Source organism: Pelobates fuscus, chromosome 1 (genome assembly GCF_036172605.1).
Source record: "Pelobates fuscus isolate aPelFus1 chromosome 1, aPelFus1.pri, whole genome shotgun sequence".
In the NCBI taxonomy this organism is placed as follows: Eukaryota; Metazoa; Chordata; class Amphibia; order Anura; family Pelobatidae; genus Pelobates; species Pelobates fuscus.
The window spans coordinates 164,846,619-164,864,956 of record NC_086317.1 but is presented as its reverse complement, the minus strand read 5'-3'; the positions used below and the strand labels follow the sequence as shown (position 1 = coordinate 164,864,956).

Here is an 18,338-nt window from a genome sequence, read left to right as displayed (position 1 = left end):
ATAGCAGTTTCAGAGAAAGTTTACAAATGGGTTAATCCAGCCTCTAGTGGCTGTCTCATTGACAGCCGCTAGAGGCGCTTCTCACTGTGATTTTCACAGTGAGAAGACGCCAGCATCCATAGGAAAGCATTGAGAATGCTTTCCTATGGACTGGCTGAATGCGTGCGCGGCTCTTGCTGCGCATGTGCATTCAGCCGATGACGACCGAAGTAGGAGGAGAGTCCCTCTCTGACGACCGAAGGAGGAGGAGAGATGTCAGAACAGCCTCCCAGACCTGCTGTTTGGATGTAAACTGCCTCCCACCCTCATAGATCTTTTGCTTGAGGATGCTCCAAAGATTCTCAATAGGATTGAGGTCAGGGGAGGATGGAGGCCACACCATGACATTCTCTCCTTTTATCCCCATAGCAGCCATTGATGCAGAGGTATTCTTTGCAGCATGAGATGGTGCATTGTCATGCATGAAGATGATTTTATTACGGAAAGCATAAATCTTCCTTCTGTACCAGGGAAGAAAGTGGTCAGTCAGAAACTCCACATACTTTGCAGAGTTCATCTTTACACCTTCGAGGACCCTAAAGGGGCTGACCAGCTCTCTTCCCATGATTCTGGCCCAAAACATGACTCCACCACCGCCTTGCTGACGTCGCAGCCTTGTTGGAACAGGGTGGCCGTCCACCAACCATCCACTACTCTATCCATCTGGACCATCCAGGGTTGCACGGCACTCATCAGTAAACAGGTGTTTGAAAATTAGTCTTCATGTATTTTTCTGCCCAATGCAGCCGTTTCTGCTTGTGAGCATTGGTTAGTGGTGGCCGAATAGAAGGTTTATGCACAGTTGCAAGACTCTGGAGGACTCTACACCTTGATGTCCGTGGGACTCCAGAGGCACCAGCAGCTTCAAATATCTGTTTGCTGCTATGTAGTGGTATTTTAGCAGCTGCTCTCTTGATCCGATGCATTGATCTGGCAGAAACCTTCCTCAATGTGCCTTTATCTGCACGAACCCGTCTGTGCTCTGAATCAGCCACAAATCTCTTAATAGTGCGATGATCACGCTTAAGTTTTCGTGAAATAGCTAATGTTTTCATACCTCGTCCAAGGCATTGAACTATTTCACTCTTTTCGGCAGCAGAGAGATCCTTTTTCTTCCCCATATTGCATGAAAATAGTGCTCTGCTTAATAATGTGGAACACCCTCCTTTAGTAGCTTCTCCTTAAATTGGGCTCACCTGGCAGTCTAATTATCACAGGTGTCCGAGATTGTTTTCAGTGATCAAAAGAGCCCTGAGACACGATGCCATCCATGAGTTAAACTGAAAAACAAAATATTTAATCTTTGTGACACTTAAATAGAATTTGCATAATAATTTGGAACAGGGTGTATTTTTGGTATTTATGTAGCGCCAACTTATTCCTCAACACTTTACAATATAATTTTATAAATTGGGTGAAATGTAACAATAAATGAGACAATTGCAGTATGTTACAGTAACAATAGGCTGTGGATGGAATAGGGACCAGCACTGCACACTGTCCCAGTTTATCCATATTTGTAACATTCTAAGATTTAGGTAAACACAGACATGTCATCATCAGCCAATCAAAACCGCGAGTTGATACGGCAGCCAATCAGAAGAGGTTACCGGAGCAGACCACGGCTGTATTAGGCATGCAAGGTGCAACACACAGCCTCGCTAATATTGCGGAGAAATATCTGACCAATCTGACCAATAAGAACCCGGACTGGTGATGATGGATGGGCTTTCCAGCCAATCAGCAGTTCAGAGCGCAGGATCTGTCAGTGTGAGGTGCTGCTTTTCTCCCGAGCTGTCGGAGCGATGTGGCCCTTTGGTGACGTGCGAGCTGGGGGCCCTGGGCTCTATTTAATCCTAGTGATCGGACTATGGCGGGTCATGGCCAGTGCTGGAGCCGTGTGGCCGCAGGGGGCGGCGGGGAGCAGCCGGGAGCGGAGGAGCGCGGGGCTCGTGGAGCGAGCTGCCGTGGAGGAGATGTGCAGTGACCCGGGGCCCTTCCATGACCGGCTGGCCAAGGATACTCACACGGTGCGGGGCCAGGGGCTGTGTATGGGGGTCACAGGAGACCTGGGATTCCAGTTACAGAGAGTGTGACCCCGCTTCATGCTGTCGGTATACTCTGTGTTAGTGCCTGGCACAGTGACCCCGCTTCATGCTGTCGGTATACTCTGTGTTAGTGCCTGGCACAGTGACCCTGCTGCATGCTGTCGGTATACTCTGTGTTAGTGCCTGGCACAGTGACCCTGCTTCATGCTGTCGGTATACTCTGTGTTAGTGCCTGGCACAGTGACCCTGCTTCATGCTGTCGGTATACTCTGTGTTAGTTCCTGGCACAGTGACCCTGCTTCATGCTGTCGGTATACTCTGTGTTAGTGCCTGGCACAGTGACCCTGCTGCATGCTGTCGGTATACTCTGTGTTAGTGCCTGGCACAGTGACCCTGCTGCATGCTGTCGGTATACTCTGTGTTAGTGCCTGGCACAGTGACCCTGCTTCATGCTGTCGGTATACTCTGTGTTAGTGCCTGGCACAGTGACCCTGCTGCATGCTGTCGGCATACTCTGTGTTAGTGCCTGGCACAGTGACCCTGCTGCATGCTGTCGGTATACTCTGTGTTAGTGCCTGGCACAGTGACCCTGCTGCATGCTGTCGGCATACTCTGTGTTAGTGCCTGGCACAGTGACCCTGCTGCATGCTGTCGGTATACTCTGTGTTAGTGCCTGGCACAGTGACCCTGCTTCATGCTGTCGGTATACTCTGTGTTAGTGCCTGGCACAGTGACCCTGCTGCATGCTGTCGGTATACTCTGTGTTAGTGTCTGGCACAGTGACCCTGCTGCATGCCGTCGGTATACTCTGTGTTAGTGCCTGGCACAGTGACCCTGCTGCATGCTGTTGGTATACTCTCTTACAGGGAAACTCACCTTGACGGGGAGCAAACGGAGCCATGGCGGTAGCCCTATGCAATGGGTGTACTGATTGTGGCATAAATTCAAATAATGTGTGTGTGTGTGTGTGTGTGTGTATATATGTATGTGTATATGTATGTATGTATGTATGTATGTGTGTATGTGTATATATATATATATATATATATATATATATATATATATATATATATATATAATTGGTGTGTGGTTTACTGTCTAAGGAGCGAAAAAAACTATTTAAAGAGTTGACTGTCTTCTCCGCATTGCTTTTAAAAAATTATATTTCAACAAGAGCAAAGATTTATATTATAAATTAAAATATATATATATATCTATCCCCTATTTATTTTATTCATTTAATGGTTAGGTCAGGTAGCTTAAATAGTTTTATATTGTATTCTTCTAATACCATCCCCAGTGATAGTGTATCAATTTCTCTAGAAAATGCCATTGTTTTAACATGTGTGCCATGTGTAGGACATATTTGTTATGAATGGCTGTACCCTCTCACAAAGGTCCTTCACCAATCTCATGTGGCATGACTGTCTACTGTTGTTGTTGTTATTGCAATTACTGTACTTTGAAAAGACAGGCCTGGATTAAAGTAGTATTTTGCTTTACCTGCTGCAAACCCTACTAACGTTTTAGTTGTTGATGTGCCATGATTGCCATAACCATGAAGTTAGGCAGATAGATGCCAGTGTATTCTCAGGATAGTGCTCCCCTTTGTCCTATTATTGGCTCACTTTAACTAGGTTACTTTCATAATCTTTGTTGCTGGAACATTTTTATACAGAGTGTTTGTTTGTGTATGTACGTGTGTGTATCCATCTATCTATCATATTACTGGCTTATTGCTGGATTAAATAACTGTATGATCTGTTTCCATTGTACTGGCTTTGTTGGCATGATGCATCCACACATTAGAGCGAAGTTTTGTACAAATAGTAAATACTGTTGCACCTGTCTAGATCTGCAAGGCAACAAAAATTATACAAAGAAAATTGTCAAGGGAAAACCTGATCGTTTCTATTTGATTATGGCAAAGGCTCTGCTCCAAACGCTTGAAGGTTCATAGCTCGGTAGAACCTGCACATCCGGTTTGGCAGGTTAAGTGTAATGATGCTTATTTTAATGAGTGACCGTCCCTGGGGCGCTGTCATATGTGCAGTCTCTGCTTACATAAACAGATTTTCTCGTTCAAAGTTTCAAAAAAAATATTCGTGCCACTCTTAGACCTTTTATGACATTATTTGGCAGAATATGTTTGACAACTACAACCACTAAAAACCAAAATTAAAATTGTTGGGGTAAAGAAATAAGCATATTATGAATATAACGGAGTTGAAGAAATGTTCAAAGTCGAAACAGAGTAATAAAATCAAGGCAATAACCAGTCAATGTTTAGCATTTACACCTTTAGTGCATAAACCTCTGAAGGTTGTAATTCCCGAAAATGTAAATTGTTAACTATATTGCAGAATCCATTGAATTTTTTTTTTTTTTTAAGGGAAACGGTCACTTCCCAATATTTGGTATTATTTTTACTTAGACTTATTTGTTTGCTATTGGGGCTTTATGAAGTGTGAAAGCCTCTCTCACAAATTAGGGGGGGGGGGGTGTTATAGTACTAAAAGTGGAACAATCACCATATAAACCAGAAGACTCACTTAATACATTGTATTGGTGACTCCTCTCCTTTCATATTGCTGAATTATTTTTAAAACAGAACATTAACCCCTTCAGGACGCAGTCTATAGTACATGTTCTGATCAAAACAAAATGTAAACAAAAACTGGTATTTGCGCTATATGTCTGTTCAACCGTAATTCACCTCTTTCATATTAAGTATAAATGTCATAATACAGTTGGCTATAACTGCATAAAAATAAATACATTTGGATTCAGCAAAGTCTCACGAGTACAACAGTACCCCCCATTAACAGTTTTTACGGTGTTTTGGAAAGTAAAAGGGTCAAATATAGCACATTCCATTTTCTAGTTTTTTCAAATTGAAATTCGCCAGGTTGGTTATGTTGCCTTTAAGACCTTGTGGTAGCCCAGGAATGAGATTTACCCCCAAGATGGCATACCATTTGCAAAAGTAGACAACCCAAGGTATTGCAAGTGGGGTTTGTCCAGTCTTTTATAGTAGCCACTTAGTCACAAACACTGGCCAAAGTTAGCGTTCATATTTGTTTTTGTGTGAAAAAGGCAAAAAAACTAATATTTGGCCAGTGTTTGTGGCTACTAAAAATGACTGGACATACCCCATTTGCAATACATTGGGTTGTCTACTTTTTCAAATGGTATGCCATCATGGGGGTAATTCTCATTCCTGGGCTACCATATGGTCTCACATGCAACGTAACCAATCGGGCAAATTTCAATGTGAAAAAAATGAAATGCATGCCTTGTATTTGACTCTCTAACTTTCCAAAACACCATAAAACCTGTACATATGGGGTACTGTTATACTTGGGAGACTTCACTGAACACAAACCTAAGTGTTTCAAAACAGTAAAACATATTACAACAATAATATCGCCAGTAAAAGTGCCGTTCGTGTGGGGAAAAATGCAAAAAAGTAACTTTTACTAAATATGTAATCGTTGTAATACAATTTTATCATTTTGAAGCACTAATATTTGTGTTCAGCAAAGTCTCCCGAGTAAAACAGTACCTCCCATGTACAGGTTTTATGGTGTCTTGGAAAGTTACAGGGTTAAATATAGCGCGTGCAAATTTAATTCTCTGCACTTGCTGCCTGGGTTGTCAGGCACGTCAATCAAATTTTAATTAATTCACATAATTATGTTAAAATATTACTTAAGCATACACGTAGAGAATGTGTGTGTGTGTGTGTGTGTGTGTGTGTGTGTGTTTAAATTCTACGTGTATACTTATGTAGAATATATATATATATATATTGTAATTCTAAGTGTATTTTGTTACCAATATATATGTATTAATAACAGAATACAGTTAGAATGAGATTACATAGGTATGTATATATAACTTATTTAAATTTTTAAAAAAAAATATTATTTATTTATGTACTATTGTAATTATACGTGTATGTATATATGTATGTGTGTGTATGTAACGTCATTCTAAGTGTATTTTAAGATTAATATAATGTACTTATATTAACATTAAAATACATTACGTATCACGTTACATATATATATATATTTTTTATTTTTATTTTAAACTTGTCTAATAATATTTTTTATTATTCTTCACACCAGCAGGGGGATTGTCTGACAGCTCAAACAGTCCACCTGCTGGCAGATCCACAGCCAGCTATAAAGGGCCATGTAATCATTCTTTGAGAGTGATCACATGGCCCCCGGGGGCCTCATTTGCCGGGTGAGGGCTGCCTGGGCTGTCAGGCAGTCCTCCCGAAGAGGATCGCGGGCGAAGGTAAGTAAATCTCACCTCCTGGGGCAGAAAGCAGTTATAGCGTTCTATGCTGCCCCAACGGCTTTAAAGACCATTTAATGCGGGATGGCATAGAACGCGGTAACGGCATTAAGGGGTTAATAACTCTCCCCTAATGTTTATTTTTCTCTTAACCGGTCAAGGCCTGGAAATAACTGGATTGTGATCTAATTTACTAAATCTGTAAGGGCGCACTATAGTCACCAAAACAACTTTAGCCTTAATTAAGCAGTTTTTGGTGTATAGCTGAAGTTTCACTGCTCAATTCACTACCATTTTAGGAATTAAATCACTTGTGTTTTTGTTTATGCAGCTTTAGCCACACCTCCCCTGGCTGTGACTGACACAGCCTGCATAAAAACAAAATGGTTTCATTTTAAATCAGATGCAGCTTACTTTTAAAAGTTTTTATCTCCTTCTCTGTAAATTGACTTTACTCATGCACAGGGTCCCTGCAAAGTATGGCAAGCTTTTAACAGAGCAGTACATAAGCACTTCTAAATGATACAGACTTTGCAATAAATGAAGTGTAAATATTAAATTACGCTTTACAGGAATTGTTTAGGAAGGCTGGGCAAGTCCTGTGCAGGGAGGTGTGATTGTGGTGCATAAACAAAGTGATTTTTAACTCCTAAATGGTAGAGAAATGAGCAGTGAGACTGGACATGATCTATACACCAAAACTGCTTCATTAAAGGACCACTATTGTGCCAGGAAACCCATTCCGCCGGGTTTTGGAGAGAGGAAGGGGTGAAACACTTACCTTTCTCCAGCGCCGGGCGGGGAGCTTTCCTCCTCCTCTCCTCCTTCCTCGGGACATCATCGGCTGAATGCGCATGCGTGGCAGGAGCCGCGCGCGCATTCAGCCGGTCGCATAGGAAAGCATTTACAATGCTTTCCTATGGACGCTGGCGTCTTCTCACTGTGATTTTCACAGTGAGAAGCACGCAAGCGCCTCTAGCGGCTGTCAATGAGACAGCCGCTAGAGGCTCTGGAGGCTGGATTAACCCTCAGTATAAACATAGCAGTTTCTCTGAAACTGCTATGTTTATAAAAAAAAGGGGTTAATCCTAGAGGGACCAGGCACCCAGACCACTTCATTAAGCTGAAGTGGTCTGGGTGCCTATAGTGGTCCTTTAAGCTAAAATTGTTTTGGTTACTATAGTGTCCCTTTAATACATTTTAAAAGAAAACCGAGCATCTCATTTGAGGGGGAGGTGGGGGGTCCCATTGCTTTATTCAATGGTACAATTTCTAAAGAGTTTAAAGCTTATTATTGATGCACCTATTTTGTTATTGCTTCTTATTTTAATTAAAGAGTTTGAGTGTTTAAGGGAACACTATAGTCATCCAGACCACTTCATCTCAATGAGGGTTTAAGTCCACCTCTAGCGGCTGTAAGTATGACAGCCGCAAAAGCCGTGGTGCTGGAACAAGGTAAGTAAAAAAGGGTTTTTAACAGAACGTGTGATGGACCTAATACCACTAGGGACAGGAATACTATAACATTGCAGATTTGAATTCCTAAAATGGTGCTCCTTTAACAGAGTTTCAGAGTAAAATGTTTAGAAATAAGTCTGTGAATAACATACTTTTGTTGTTGGTGTCATGACCTGAATAACCCTATGTAATTGAAGTAGGTTACAATCTCTGTTCTTGGTGCAAATATTTGGTGTTTAAAGCAAATCAAGGGCGTCACGGTGTACTGTAATGCTAGGGTGTGGCATGCTCTAAATTTTATTGTACACAGAAGTTAATATTTAATCTCGATGTCTGGGATAAATTATGTTCAACTTCGCCAAGCATCAATACTAACTAAACCGCGTTTTAACATGGTTTGAAAGTTGGTGGTTGCTAAAGTTATAACACACTTTACATTTTATAAGTTCCCTTACTGTTTCATAATGTGTTTTTTTTTTTTTCTTCTAAAATTAGTACTCATTTGACCTGAGTGAAGAACTCACTCTAGTGTGGATTGGAGATGGAACTGGGGTAAGTTTGAGACACTGTCTTGGATGATTTGGATAGAGGACCTGTGATTATGTGGCTCTCTGTTGTGCATTTGTTTACAATGAATGCTTTGTAATATCTTATCACTGTTTGTGACCCCTGATTATTAACATCTGTAGGTGATTCTTGTGCTCACTACATTCCGGATTCCACTGTTTGTCATGACCTACTTACAGTCCAAGCTCTACAGAAGGTGAGTCTACGTTGTATCTAAAAAAGATGTCCTCTTCAATTAGTTAAATTTGGATTACTGGTGCAGGCAGTCAAAATCATTCTTCATTAACAGCTAAAGGTCATTGTTTGTTTATTGTACACATTTCTACTATTAATATTTAGAAGTGTGTGTGGGTTATCACTTTCTTTTTATAATTTTCTTGAAAGGTTTTTTTATATTGTTTTGTGGACCAACATGCCAGAGAGCCAGGCTCAATAGCACTAACAGAATTGTTGTTCTTATTTATGGTCAGTGCTACTCACACAGCTTGATTGGCTAGATTTGTTTATTGAGGCAAGCAACTTTTAGCGGCTCTGTCACTGTCTTCCTGTGCTGGATGTGCTGCCTGTGCTGGATGTGCCGTCCCTGGTTTCTACAGTGTCCCTGTAAAGGTCCCTTTTTTAAGGAACAGAAGGTAGTCTGTTGTGTTGCTTGCTCAGTAGCAGCACAAAAGTACATGCTGCATCCATGAGATTTCTGAAAATGGTCTTCCCAAGGCTTGACAGATTTCTTTAAAATCCAGGATCCAAATGTTATCATCTAAACTAGACTTTTTTTTTATTTTTTATTTTTTTTTATTTTTAATAAATGAAATGTAATAGATTTTATAAATAATTGCTTTAAAGGAACACCATGACAATTGCACGTGTCCGGTTTGCCCCAATGTAGTCAAACCATATAGTAACATTTTTGACTTATTAAATTGGGTCTCCTGGGTGCTGCTCTCTGTCTCCTCTCAGTTAAGCTTAGATCATTGGCTGAGAGCAACCAGGGTTTAGGTCAGGAGAAGTAACAGAAGTTCTCCTGAAGACTGAGAGGAGGCAAGTAGTATCGTCCTGTGGAGCCCCATTGAGAAGTCAGCTACTAAACAGTTTAACTACTTACATTGGTAGAGCACAGGCAGTGGCGTACACATAACCCATGGGGCCTCGGTGCAAAACTGATCCATAATTCCTCCCCCCTGACAGATACACATACATACTGAGACAAAGATGGACAGATGCATACATGCGCACACACAACACATGCATACAAAGACATATACACGCACACGACAGACAGACAGACAGACACACACATACATAAAAACAGGCACACAGAGAGACAGACACATACATACAAAGACTCGTACAGACAGACACATACAAACAAACAAACACACACACATAATATTTAAGTCACCCTCCGGTTTCCTACCTTTTTAGGTGCAGGAGGGTGACTTTCCCTGGAGTCCAGTGGTGGGTCAGGTTGATCGGAGTCAGGGTTATCACCCTGTTTTTCCTCCCGCGCGGGCTCTGTGAGCTGGGAGGAGTGATATGTAGTCACAGGGGGCCTGGTCGCGCTGTTAAAGCGCCCAGCGCTGACTGGGCCCTCTGACAATCCATCTCCATCGGGTAGCGCTGACTGCATGGGTCACCTGATGGGAACTTTAACATATGGCGGGGGCTGCAAATGATGATGGAGGGCACCCGGTCGCAGGGGTCTGCAGGGCGGCCTGACCCCCTAGAGTGAAGGGCCCGGTCGCAGCTGTGACCCCTGCGCCCGCGGTATGTACACCAGTGAGCTCAGGTCACTTCTGGCACCAAAACCAGTACTAGAAAAGAATTCTTGCACCAGGGCCCTCTTTACATTAGTTCATCCACCGGTTGGCATTAGATTTGGCCCTAGATTTAAATTATACAACCTCCATTTCCCATTGTTTGCTATCCTCCTCCGTATCCTTTGCTTCCCCTGTTGCCTCCCTAATGCTATTTAGGTTTAGGGTTTGTATTATGTAGTGTGAAGCTTAGATTTGCCTCTAACCCAGAATTAGACAACCTCGCTACACACACTTAGCTGCCGCTTATAAGGAATCAAGGGATATTAATTGATCTACTTTAAATAATGTTTTTTTTTTAAACTTTTAACTTTTTTAGATTATGCCCTTCAGTCATATGAAACATTGTTTGGCACAGTCTGACCTCAAAGTTCTTGTTTGGCTGGCTGCAAGGTCTTGGTAACATGACTATCTCAAACAGAAAGTAAATTCCAGTATTATCAAAATTCACAGCCAGTCTTAGTAATTCAGCAAAAACATGGGCAATTGTGCATTTATATTTTTTCTTGTGAGTGCTGTAGTGATGTTAGCAGTTTGCCTCAGCATTACTTTGTACACATAATTTGGGGTACTGCCTGTTGACACAAATAGCAAACTGTGGCTACATCTCAATATACAGTTCGGTCCATAAATATTTGGACACTGACATCATTTTCATAGTTAACATAATCAAACAAGTCCTCTTATTTCAGGGGCTTAAATGTAATTGGACAAATTGACACAATGATAAAAATATTTTTGGTTTTTAATACGTTGTCGAGAATCCTTTGCAGGCAATGACTGGTTGAAGGCTGGAATGCATGGACATCACCAAACGCTAACAATTCACCGTGCTTATTTCAGCATCAGGTAAAAAATCTCTTGGGTATCTTTCTAAACCCCTACATACTAATTAACACATGGGTTTTAGAAAAATATTGATTTATTTTTTGCCTGGAGCTGAAAGAAGCAAGGTGAATTGTTCGCGTAAGACTCACCTAGGAGGTTTGCCTTGATGTTGCAGGTGAGCTTACACCTTTTAATGGCCATTGGCGTTATACTTAAAACCTTCAGTTATTTAAATGTGCATAGGGATTTGGGATAGTGGCAAGTAACTATTTCCTTTTGGTTTTTATTGGATAATGTTATTCCTATCCCCTATAGAGTGTCCTTCACTTGGTTGGATGTTGTGAAGGGCGTTTTTCCTTGCCATAGAAAGGATCTTGCGATCAACCACCGTTGTTGTTTTCTGTGGATGTCCAGGCCTTTTTTGTGTTGCAGAGCTCACCAGTGCATTGTTTTTCTCAGAATGTACCAAATTGTTGCTTTTACCACTCCTAATGTTCCTTACTGCTTCTGTGGTGGATTTGTTTTCCCACCTACATTCACCTTTGACCGCATGTTGTGGGTTCACAGCACCAGCTTCCAAATACGAATGCCACACTTGAAATCAACTTCAGACCTTTTACCTGCTTAATTGATGAAGAAATAGCAAAGGAATTGTCCACGTCTGTCCATGAAACCACTTTATAATCTGTTGTCCAATTGCTTTTGGTCCCTTGAAAAAGGGGGGGCTACATGTCAAAGAGCTGTAATTCCTAAACCCCTTCTCCAATTTGGATGTGAAGACCCTCAAATTAAAGCTAAAAAACACTACACTTTAAGCCCATATGAATTATTTAACTGTAGGTTGAATATATTTTGGTAAACATACAAAATAACAAAACTTGAGTCAGTTTTCAAAATTTTTCTGACCCAACTGTAGAAAACACAGACTCGATCAAAGGAATTTGTTTGACTTAACATTAAAATCATGGAGTTGTGTGATTTATTATTATTATTATTATTGTCATTTATATAGCGCAAACAGATTCCGTAGTGCTTAACAATATTATTATAGGGGGGATTTCACTATACATTGGATAATTACAAGAAAACTTACAGAAACGATAGGTTGATGTGGACCCTGCTCAAACAAGCTTACAGTCTATAGGAGGTGGGGTATAAAACACATTAGGATAGGAAATAGCAATCAAATAAGGTGGGAGTGAAGCAGAGCTGGAGGAAAGAGTCAAGTGCTGCCCTTTACGAGAGAGCAAGAGAGGTATGTGAGGTAGAGGTTGGTCTGGGAGGCCCTAATCTTTCCTAAAGAAATTGGTTTTAAGGCACTTCTTAAATGATAGAAGACTAGGGGAGAGTCTGATGGCGGCAGGTAGACTATTTCATAGGAAGGGATCCACCCGCGAGAAGTCCTGCAAGCGTGAGTCATACGGGCGCGGCAGCGGACAGAAGAAGGTCAAAGGCAGAGCAGAGAGACAGAGAAGGAGCATAACTATGGATTTGTGATGAGATAAGATGGGCTAGAATTTTTGATGCTTTATGGGTTAGCAATTTGAATTGACTACTATAGTATACAGGAAGCCAATGTAAGGACTAACAGAGGGGTGAGGGGTGAGAGGACCGACTAGAGAGGAAAATCAGTCTGGCGGCATCATTCATTACAGACTAGCAGGGCAATACAGCTATTGGGAAGACCAACTAGGAGAGAGTTACAATAGTCCATGCGAGAGATTAATAGAACATGGACAAGCTCTTTAGTAGCATGATTTAAAAACAGACCGGATGTGAGCCTCAAAGGTGAGGCCAGAATCAAAAGTAACACCAAGACAACGTGCTTGTAAAGATGGGCTGATATGGATACAACCAATCTGAAGGCAGAGCGAGAGAGGAGGATTAATATTAGGAGGAGGAAAGACAAGATGTTCTGTTTTGGAAAGTTTCAGTTTCAGAAAGCAGGAGGACAGCCAATCAGAGATAGAAGAAAGGCAAGAGGTGACACTTTGCAGGACATCATGGGAGAGATTTAAGCAGCTTATGATTGTTGGTACTAGGATGACCGTTATTAGGGTCTTCTATTGTAAAATAATACATTTTGTGGTTAGAGACGTGTGTGTGCCGCCTCATTAGGCTTGATATTTGTAAGTTATATGCTTTGCTTTGTGTAATTTGCCAAACATTCTCCAAGGTATAAAAAAGCTATACATATCCTTACTATAAAGTCTTTAGGGACGTACTGACGCCCAGCCTCACGAAAATGTACGCAGAATGGATGGAGGGCGGGCACCCTAATTCAGATATGCTCACTGCCGATATAGCACTTATACCTAAACCAGGGAGAGACCCAACTGAAGCCGCCAACTATAGACCCATCTCCCTGATTAACTTTGACGTAAAGATTTTCGCGAAAATATTAGCTACAAGACTTAACCAACTCCTGGGTACGCTGGTCCATCCGGACCAGGTCGGTTTTGTACCAACAAGGCAACTGTACGAAAACACCAGGAGGGGGGCGGACATCATATGGTGGGCGGTGAGGTCTCGGACGCCTTCTCTGATCCTTTCCCTGGACGCGGAGAAGGCGTTCGACAGAGTGCAATGGCACTACCTCTTCGCACTACTTGAACGACTGCAGATGCCAGACGCTTTTATAAGGGGCATCAAGGCCCTATATACCCAACCGAGGGCGCAGACCAAAGTACCTGGTGCGATCCCGACCCCATTTACGCCAACCAACGGCACAAGACAGGGCTGCCCCCTCTCCCCCCTGCTCTTCGTCCTCTCGTTGGAGCCTCTCCTACAGAGGATAAGGGAAGACGAGAACATCTCAGGTATACAGGCAGGAGGCGAAGAGTTCAAAGTCTCCGCATATGCGGATGACGTCCTGGTCACACTAACCAACCCAAATCAATCACTGCCCCGACTGGTGACAATACTAGAAGAATACGGACGCGTCTCAGGCTACAAAATCAACTTAGACAAAACAGTAGCCATGCCAATAGAAATGGACAGAGAAGGGATAGATAACATAAAAAACACCTACCCCCTCAAACTCACATGATCAGATATTAAATACCTTGGGGTCAAACTCACGGCTGACCCGGAGAAGCTATACAGCGCCAATTACACGCCCACCATCCACGCGCTCTGTCGGGACCTAGAAAAATGGCATGAGAGACCCATATCGTGGATTGGTAGACTGCATGCAGTCAAAATGACACTGCTCCCACGTATATTGTTCCTGTTTCAGGCCCTTCCAACTAAAGTTACCAAGCAAGACCTGCAAACACTACAAACACACATAGACAACTTCATCTGGGCACAGAAAAGACATAGGATAGCTCGACAGACCTTGTACAGACCTAAAGCGAGAGGTGGGCTGGGACTCCCGAACCTTTATCATTATTACCTGGCAGCCCAACTGGCCCAGATAATAGCATGGCATACACCGGAGGGAGCACATAGATGGGTAGACCTAGAGACAAAACTAATGAACACTGACCTCCCTCAATTTTGGATATGGGTGCCTAAACAAGACCGACCATCCTTGCATACATCTTGCCCAGCGATCCTTAACTCCATTAGGATCTGGGACTTGACAGCCACCAAATTCGCCCTGAAACATACACCCTCACCGCTGACTCCGTACCTACGGAACAAAGCGTTTGAGCCCGGGCTGAGCGCACGAGACTTCAGGGGGATAGAAAGCACAGGAATGCAAAGATACAAGCACATGTACATCGGGGATTCCTTCAAAACCTTCGAAACCCTACAAACCACAGCACCCCTAACAACCAAGGACGTCTTCCGATACATGCAGTTGCGAGACTTTGCCAAACACCCGAACATAAAGAAAGCAGCTCAGACCCCTATGACATTCTATGAACGGTTGTGCAACGCCGAAACAATCCAAAAAGGGATGATCACAACAATTTATGCACAGCTCAGCGCCCCAGAAAGGGGCCATAGACCCAAATTACATACACCAGTGGGAGGCAGACTTAGGGGGAGCAATAGAGGGAGAGGACTGGGTAGACATATGGGAAGCGACAGCGAAAACATCGATATGTGTGCTACATCAGGAGCAAGCCTATAAGATGCTCATGAGGTGGTACACCACACCTGCTCAGCTCCATAAGATGGGGAAAACAACGACAGACACATGTTGGAAGGGATGCGGCGGCAAGGGCACCTTTATCCACATGTGGTGGGAATGCCCTGAGGTGGCCAAATTCTGGAAAAGAATCCAATCACTGCTACAAGAGGTCCTCACACGACACATAGACCTAGATCCCTGGGCGATCCTCCTATCCAGGCCAACTGACTGCCTTTCTAAAAAAGAACAACAACTTCTGAACAAACTTACACTGGCAGCTAGAAGGGCACTAGCACAATCGTGGCTAAAGCCCACGGTCCCCACTGACAACGACGTGATAGTTAAAATTAAAGACACATACTTAATGGACAAACTAACAGCCCAAATAAGAAATACGGAAAAATCATTCCAAAAAACCTGGCAACCATGGGAAACTTATACCAATGAATAATTCCAGATAATCTAACAATCGCGAGCTGCGGCTTGGCGTGCTTGTACCTGCCGGGCGCCCTGACGAGCATGATACCCCCCCCCCCCTCCTATAACAACCCCCCCCCCTCAACCCGTAACCCCATTCCCTACCCTACCCCACTTCCTATAAGAACGATCACTCAGTACAGCAGCTTGGTTAACATACCAGACTAGCAAAGCAACCTCGACTGGGTGGACACGGACGCAAAGACGTAGGCGGCGAGAGATCACTGTGTAACAGTAACTAGAACTGGGCTAAGAACCACCTCACAAACACAGGGACTCCTCGCCCACCGACTGAAACTCAGACCCGCACAATGTTAACCGGTTCATATGTTGTGAAATTAAGTACTGAAACTCCACGACCTTACCAATATTCATGTTTTTGTTTATGTATAAGTTCAATACTTGGGCTAACAACGCCCGGATAAAAGAAAATCAGCGCCGAGCGGCACACCACTTCAAATATGTATTTGACATCACTATGTACATTCCGTTTAAAGCACTGTATAATATGTCTATAAATGGCCCCTGCGTGGGCCACCCAATGTCTTTTACTGCCGTACCGGATGCTGAAACAAAAATAAAGAAATTAAAAAAAAAAAAAGCTATACATATCAAGTACTAATCAAAAACTGTCAATCAAACAAATCGATAGCAAGCAACCAGACAGGAAACCTCTCTCCACATCCAAAATAATGAGGAAATTGGAACAAAATAATAAACGTAATAATACACAATTTTAATAGATCATTCAACGTGGTTTATAACCAGCAGAAACACAACATTGTCTTGTTCTTCAGTACTATATCAAGCTCAAAGTGTGTGTACATCTACTTTGAACACATTCCTTTGACCTTGTATTGCAGTAGTAGTGCAATAATAGAATGGTAATTCTGTTTTTTATATGTCAAATTGAATGACCTTCTAATTAGATTGTGTTTTGATTACTGCTACAGTTATCCTGAATGTACCAATCTTCTTTTTTTTTTTTTCCCTTTCTTCAGTGATGATTATGGAAAGACTTTTCAGGAAATTACAATACAGCTCAATGACACTTTTGTTCGGACAGAGTTTGGCATGAGTCTTGGGCCAGAGAATTCTGGGAAGGTGAGTGATGGATGGATGTTTGATTTATGAACAGCAGTCTTTTTTTTTCCTTTTTTTTTTTTTTTTTCTCTCAAATGGACTGCATGTCAAAGGTAATACTTGCTTACAGTGACCTTTGTGCTGCTGTTTGTTAGGTGATCCTGGTTGGGGATGTGCCAAGTGGAAGCTCAGGTGGACATATCTTCAGATCATCAGACTTTGCAAATAAGTTTATTGAGACTGATCTGCCTTTCCACCCTCTTCTTCCAGTGTCCTATAACCCAGAAAACTCTGACTGTCTGTTTTTTGTCAGCACGCAAGTAAGTTGCAAAAGATCCAAAACATGTGTCTGTGCATAGCTTATGCTAACAAATTATCATGCCCCAACAAATATCTTCACAGTAAACAAAATGCACGTACAATTAATTACCAAATGCATTTACACTGGGTATGTGTTATGACTAGTAGTTTATGTCCTGCACATTTTTAATGCATACAAACCGACACCGCACTTCAAGGGTGAAATTTAGGGTACATTATTCACAACACCTTCACATCAATGTTAAGGCTCTACTGTGTCTTTCTTAGTGGAGCTGAAACGTTGTTGTAAAGATGGAGTGAATAATGTACCCTGGATATTACCCTTATATTCTATTCTTGTGCAGCTTGGATTTTGGATTACAGTGCATTGAGGAAGTGTGTGTGCCAACCAAAATGTTGTTTGCTGCGGATGTATCTGCATGTTTTTATTGGAGTATGTTTAAATATTTGTCTGACTGTGTTTGTTCAAGTCATCTGTTTTTAAGCTTTAATGGTAAACAAGGAAATACCCTTCAGTCAAATTTCACAGTAAGAATAGAGGGTCAGTCCCCCCTATAGTATATACTCTGTATACAGTATAATGAGATCTCATCCTGCACATACCATTGGCAGGCGTATCTAAATAAACTATAACGAAAAGCACAGTTCATTTTCATAAAACTTAAAACCAAAAGCATGTCATCCCAATTTTGTACAGACACTGTAACACACAGCTTATTATTATTATTATTATTATTATTATTATTATTATTATTGCCATTTATATAGCGCCAACAGATTCCGTAGCGCTTTACAATATTTTGAGAGGGGGGGGATGTAACAATAAATAAGACAATTACAAGAAAACTTACAGGAATAATAGGTTGAAGAGGACCCTGCTCAAATGAGCTTACAGTCTATAGGAGGTGGGGTATTAGAAACATTAGGATAGGAAATATCAAGTAGGAGTGAAGCAGAGCTGGAGAAGAGAGCAAAGCACTATCCCATAGGAGAGCAAGAGACAGGTATGTAAGGGAGAGATTACTCTGGGAGGCCATACGCTTTCCTGAAGAGATGGGATTTAAGGCCCTTCTTAAATGATTGAAGACTAGGGGAGAGTCTGATGGCAGTAGGCAAGTTATTCCATAGGAGAGGAGCCGCCCGTGAGAGGTCCTGCAAGCGTGAGTTGGCCGTACGGGTGCGAGCAGCGGTCAGGAGGTGGTCGCGGGCAAAGGGGAGGGTACAAGGAGGGGCATACCTCTGGATCAGTGAAGAGATATAAGAGGGGCTGGAATTGTTCAGTGCTTTAAATGTATGGGTTAGCACTTTGAA

At 42.2% G+C, this 18,338-nt stretch overlaps 1 protein-coding gene across 2 annotated transcripts in view; it reads left to right on the top strand.

The window, feature by feature from the left end:
* Positions 1-18,338, top strand: part of SORT1 (sortilin 1) — a 530,048-nt gene that overhangs the window by 480,057 nt on the left and 31,653 nt on the right. Inside the window, exons 1-5 of one of the 2 annotated variants that reach the window (XM_063451763.1) lie at positions 1,806-2,069; positions 8,349-8,405; positions 8,543-8,616; positions 16,625-16,727; positions 16,862-17,026. In XM_063451763.1, the coding sequence (XP_063307833.1) occupies positions 1,845-2,069; positions 8,349-8,405; positions 8,543-8,616; positions 16,625-16,727; positions 16,862-17,026 (624 nt within the window). In that variant the 5' untranslated portion in view covers positions 1,806-1,844. Of the gene's footprint in view, positions 1-1,805; positions 2,070-8,348; positions 8,406-8,542; positions 8,617-16,624; positions 16,728-16,861; positions 17,027-18,338 lie in introns of those variants that run through there. The other variant, XM_063451773.1, reaches the window with a different exon arrangement.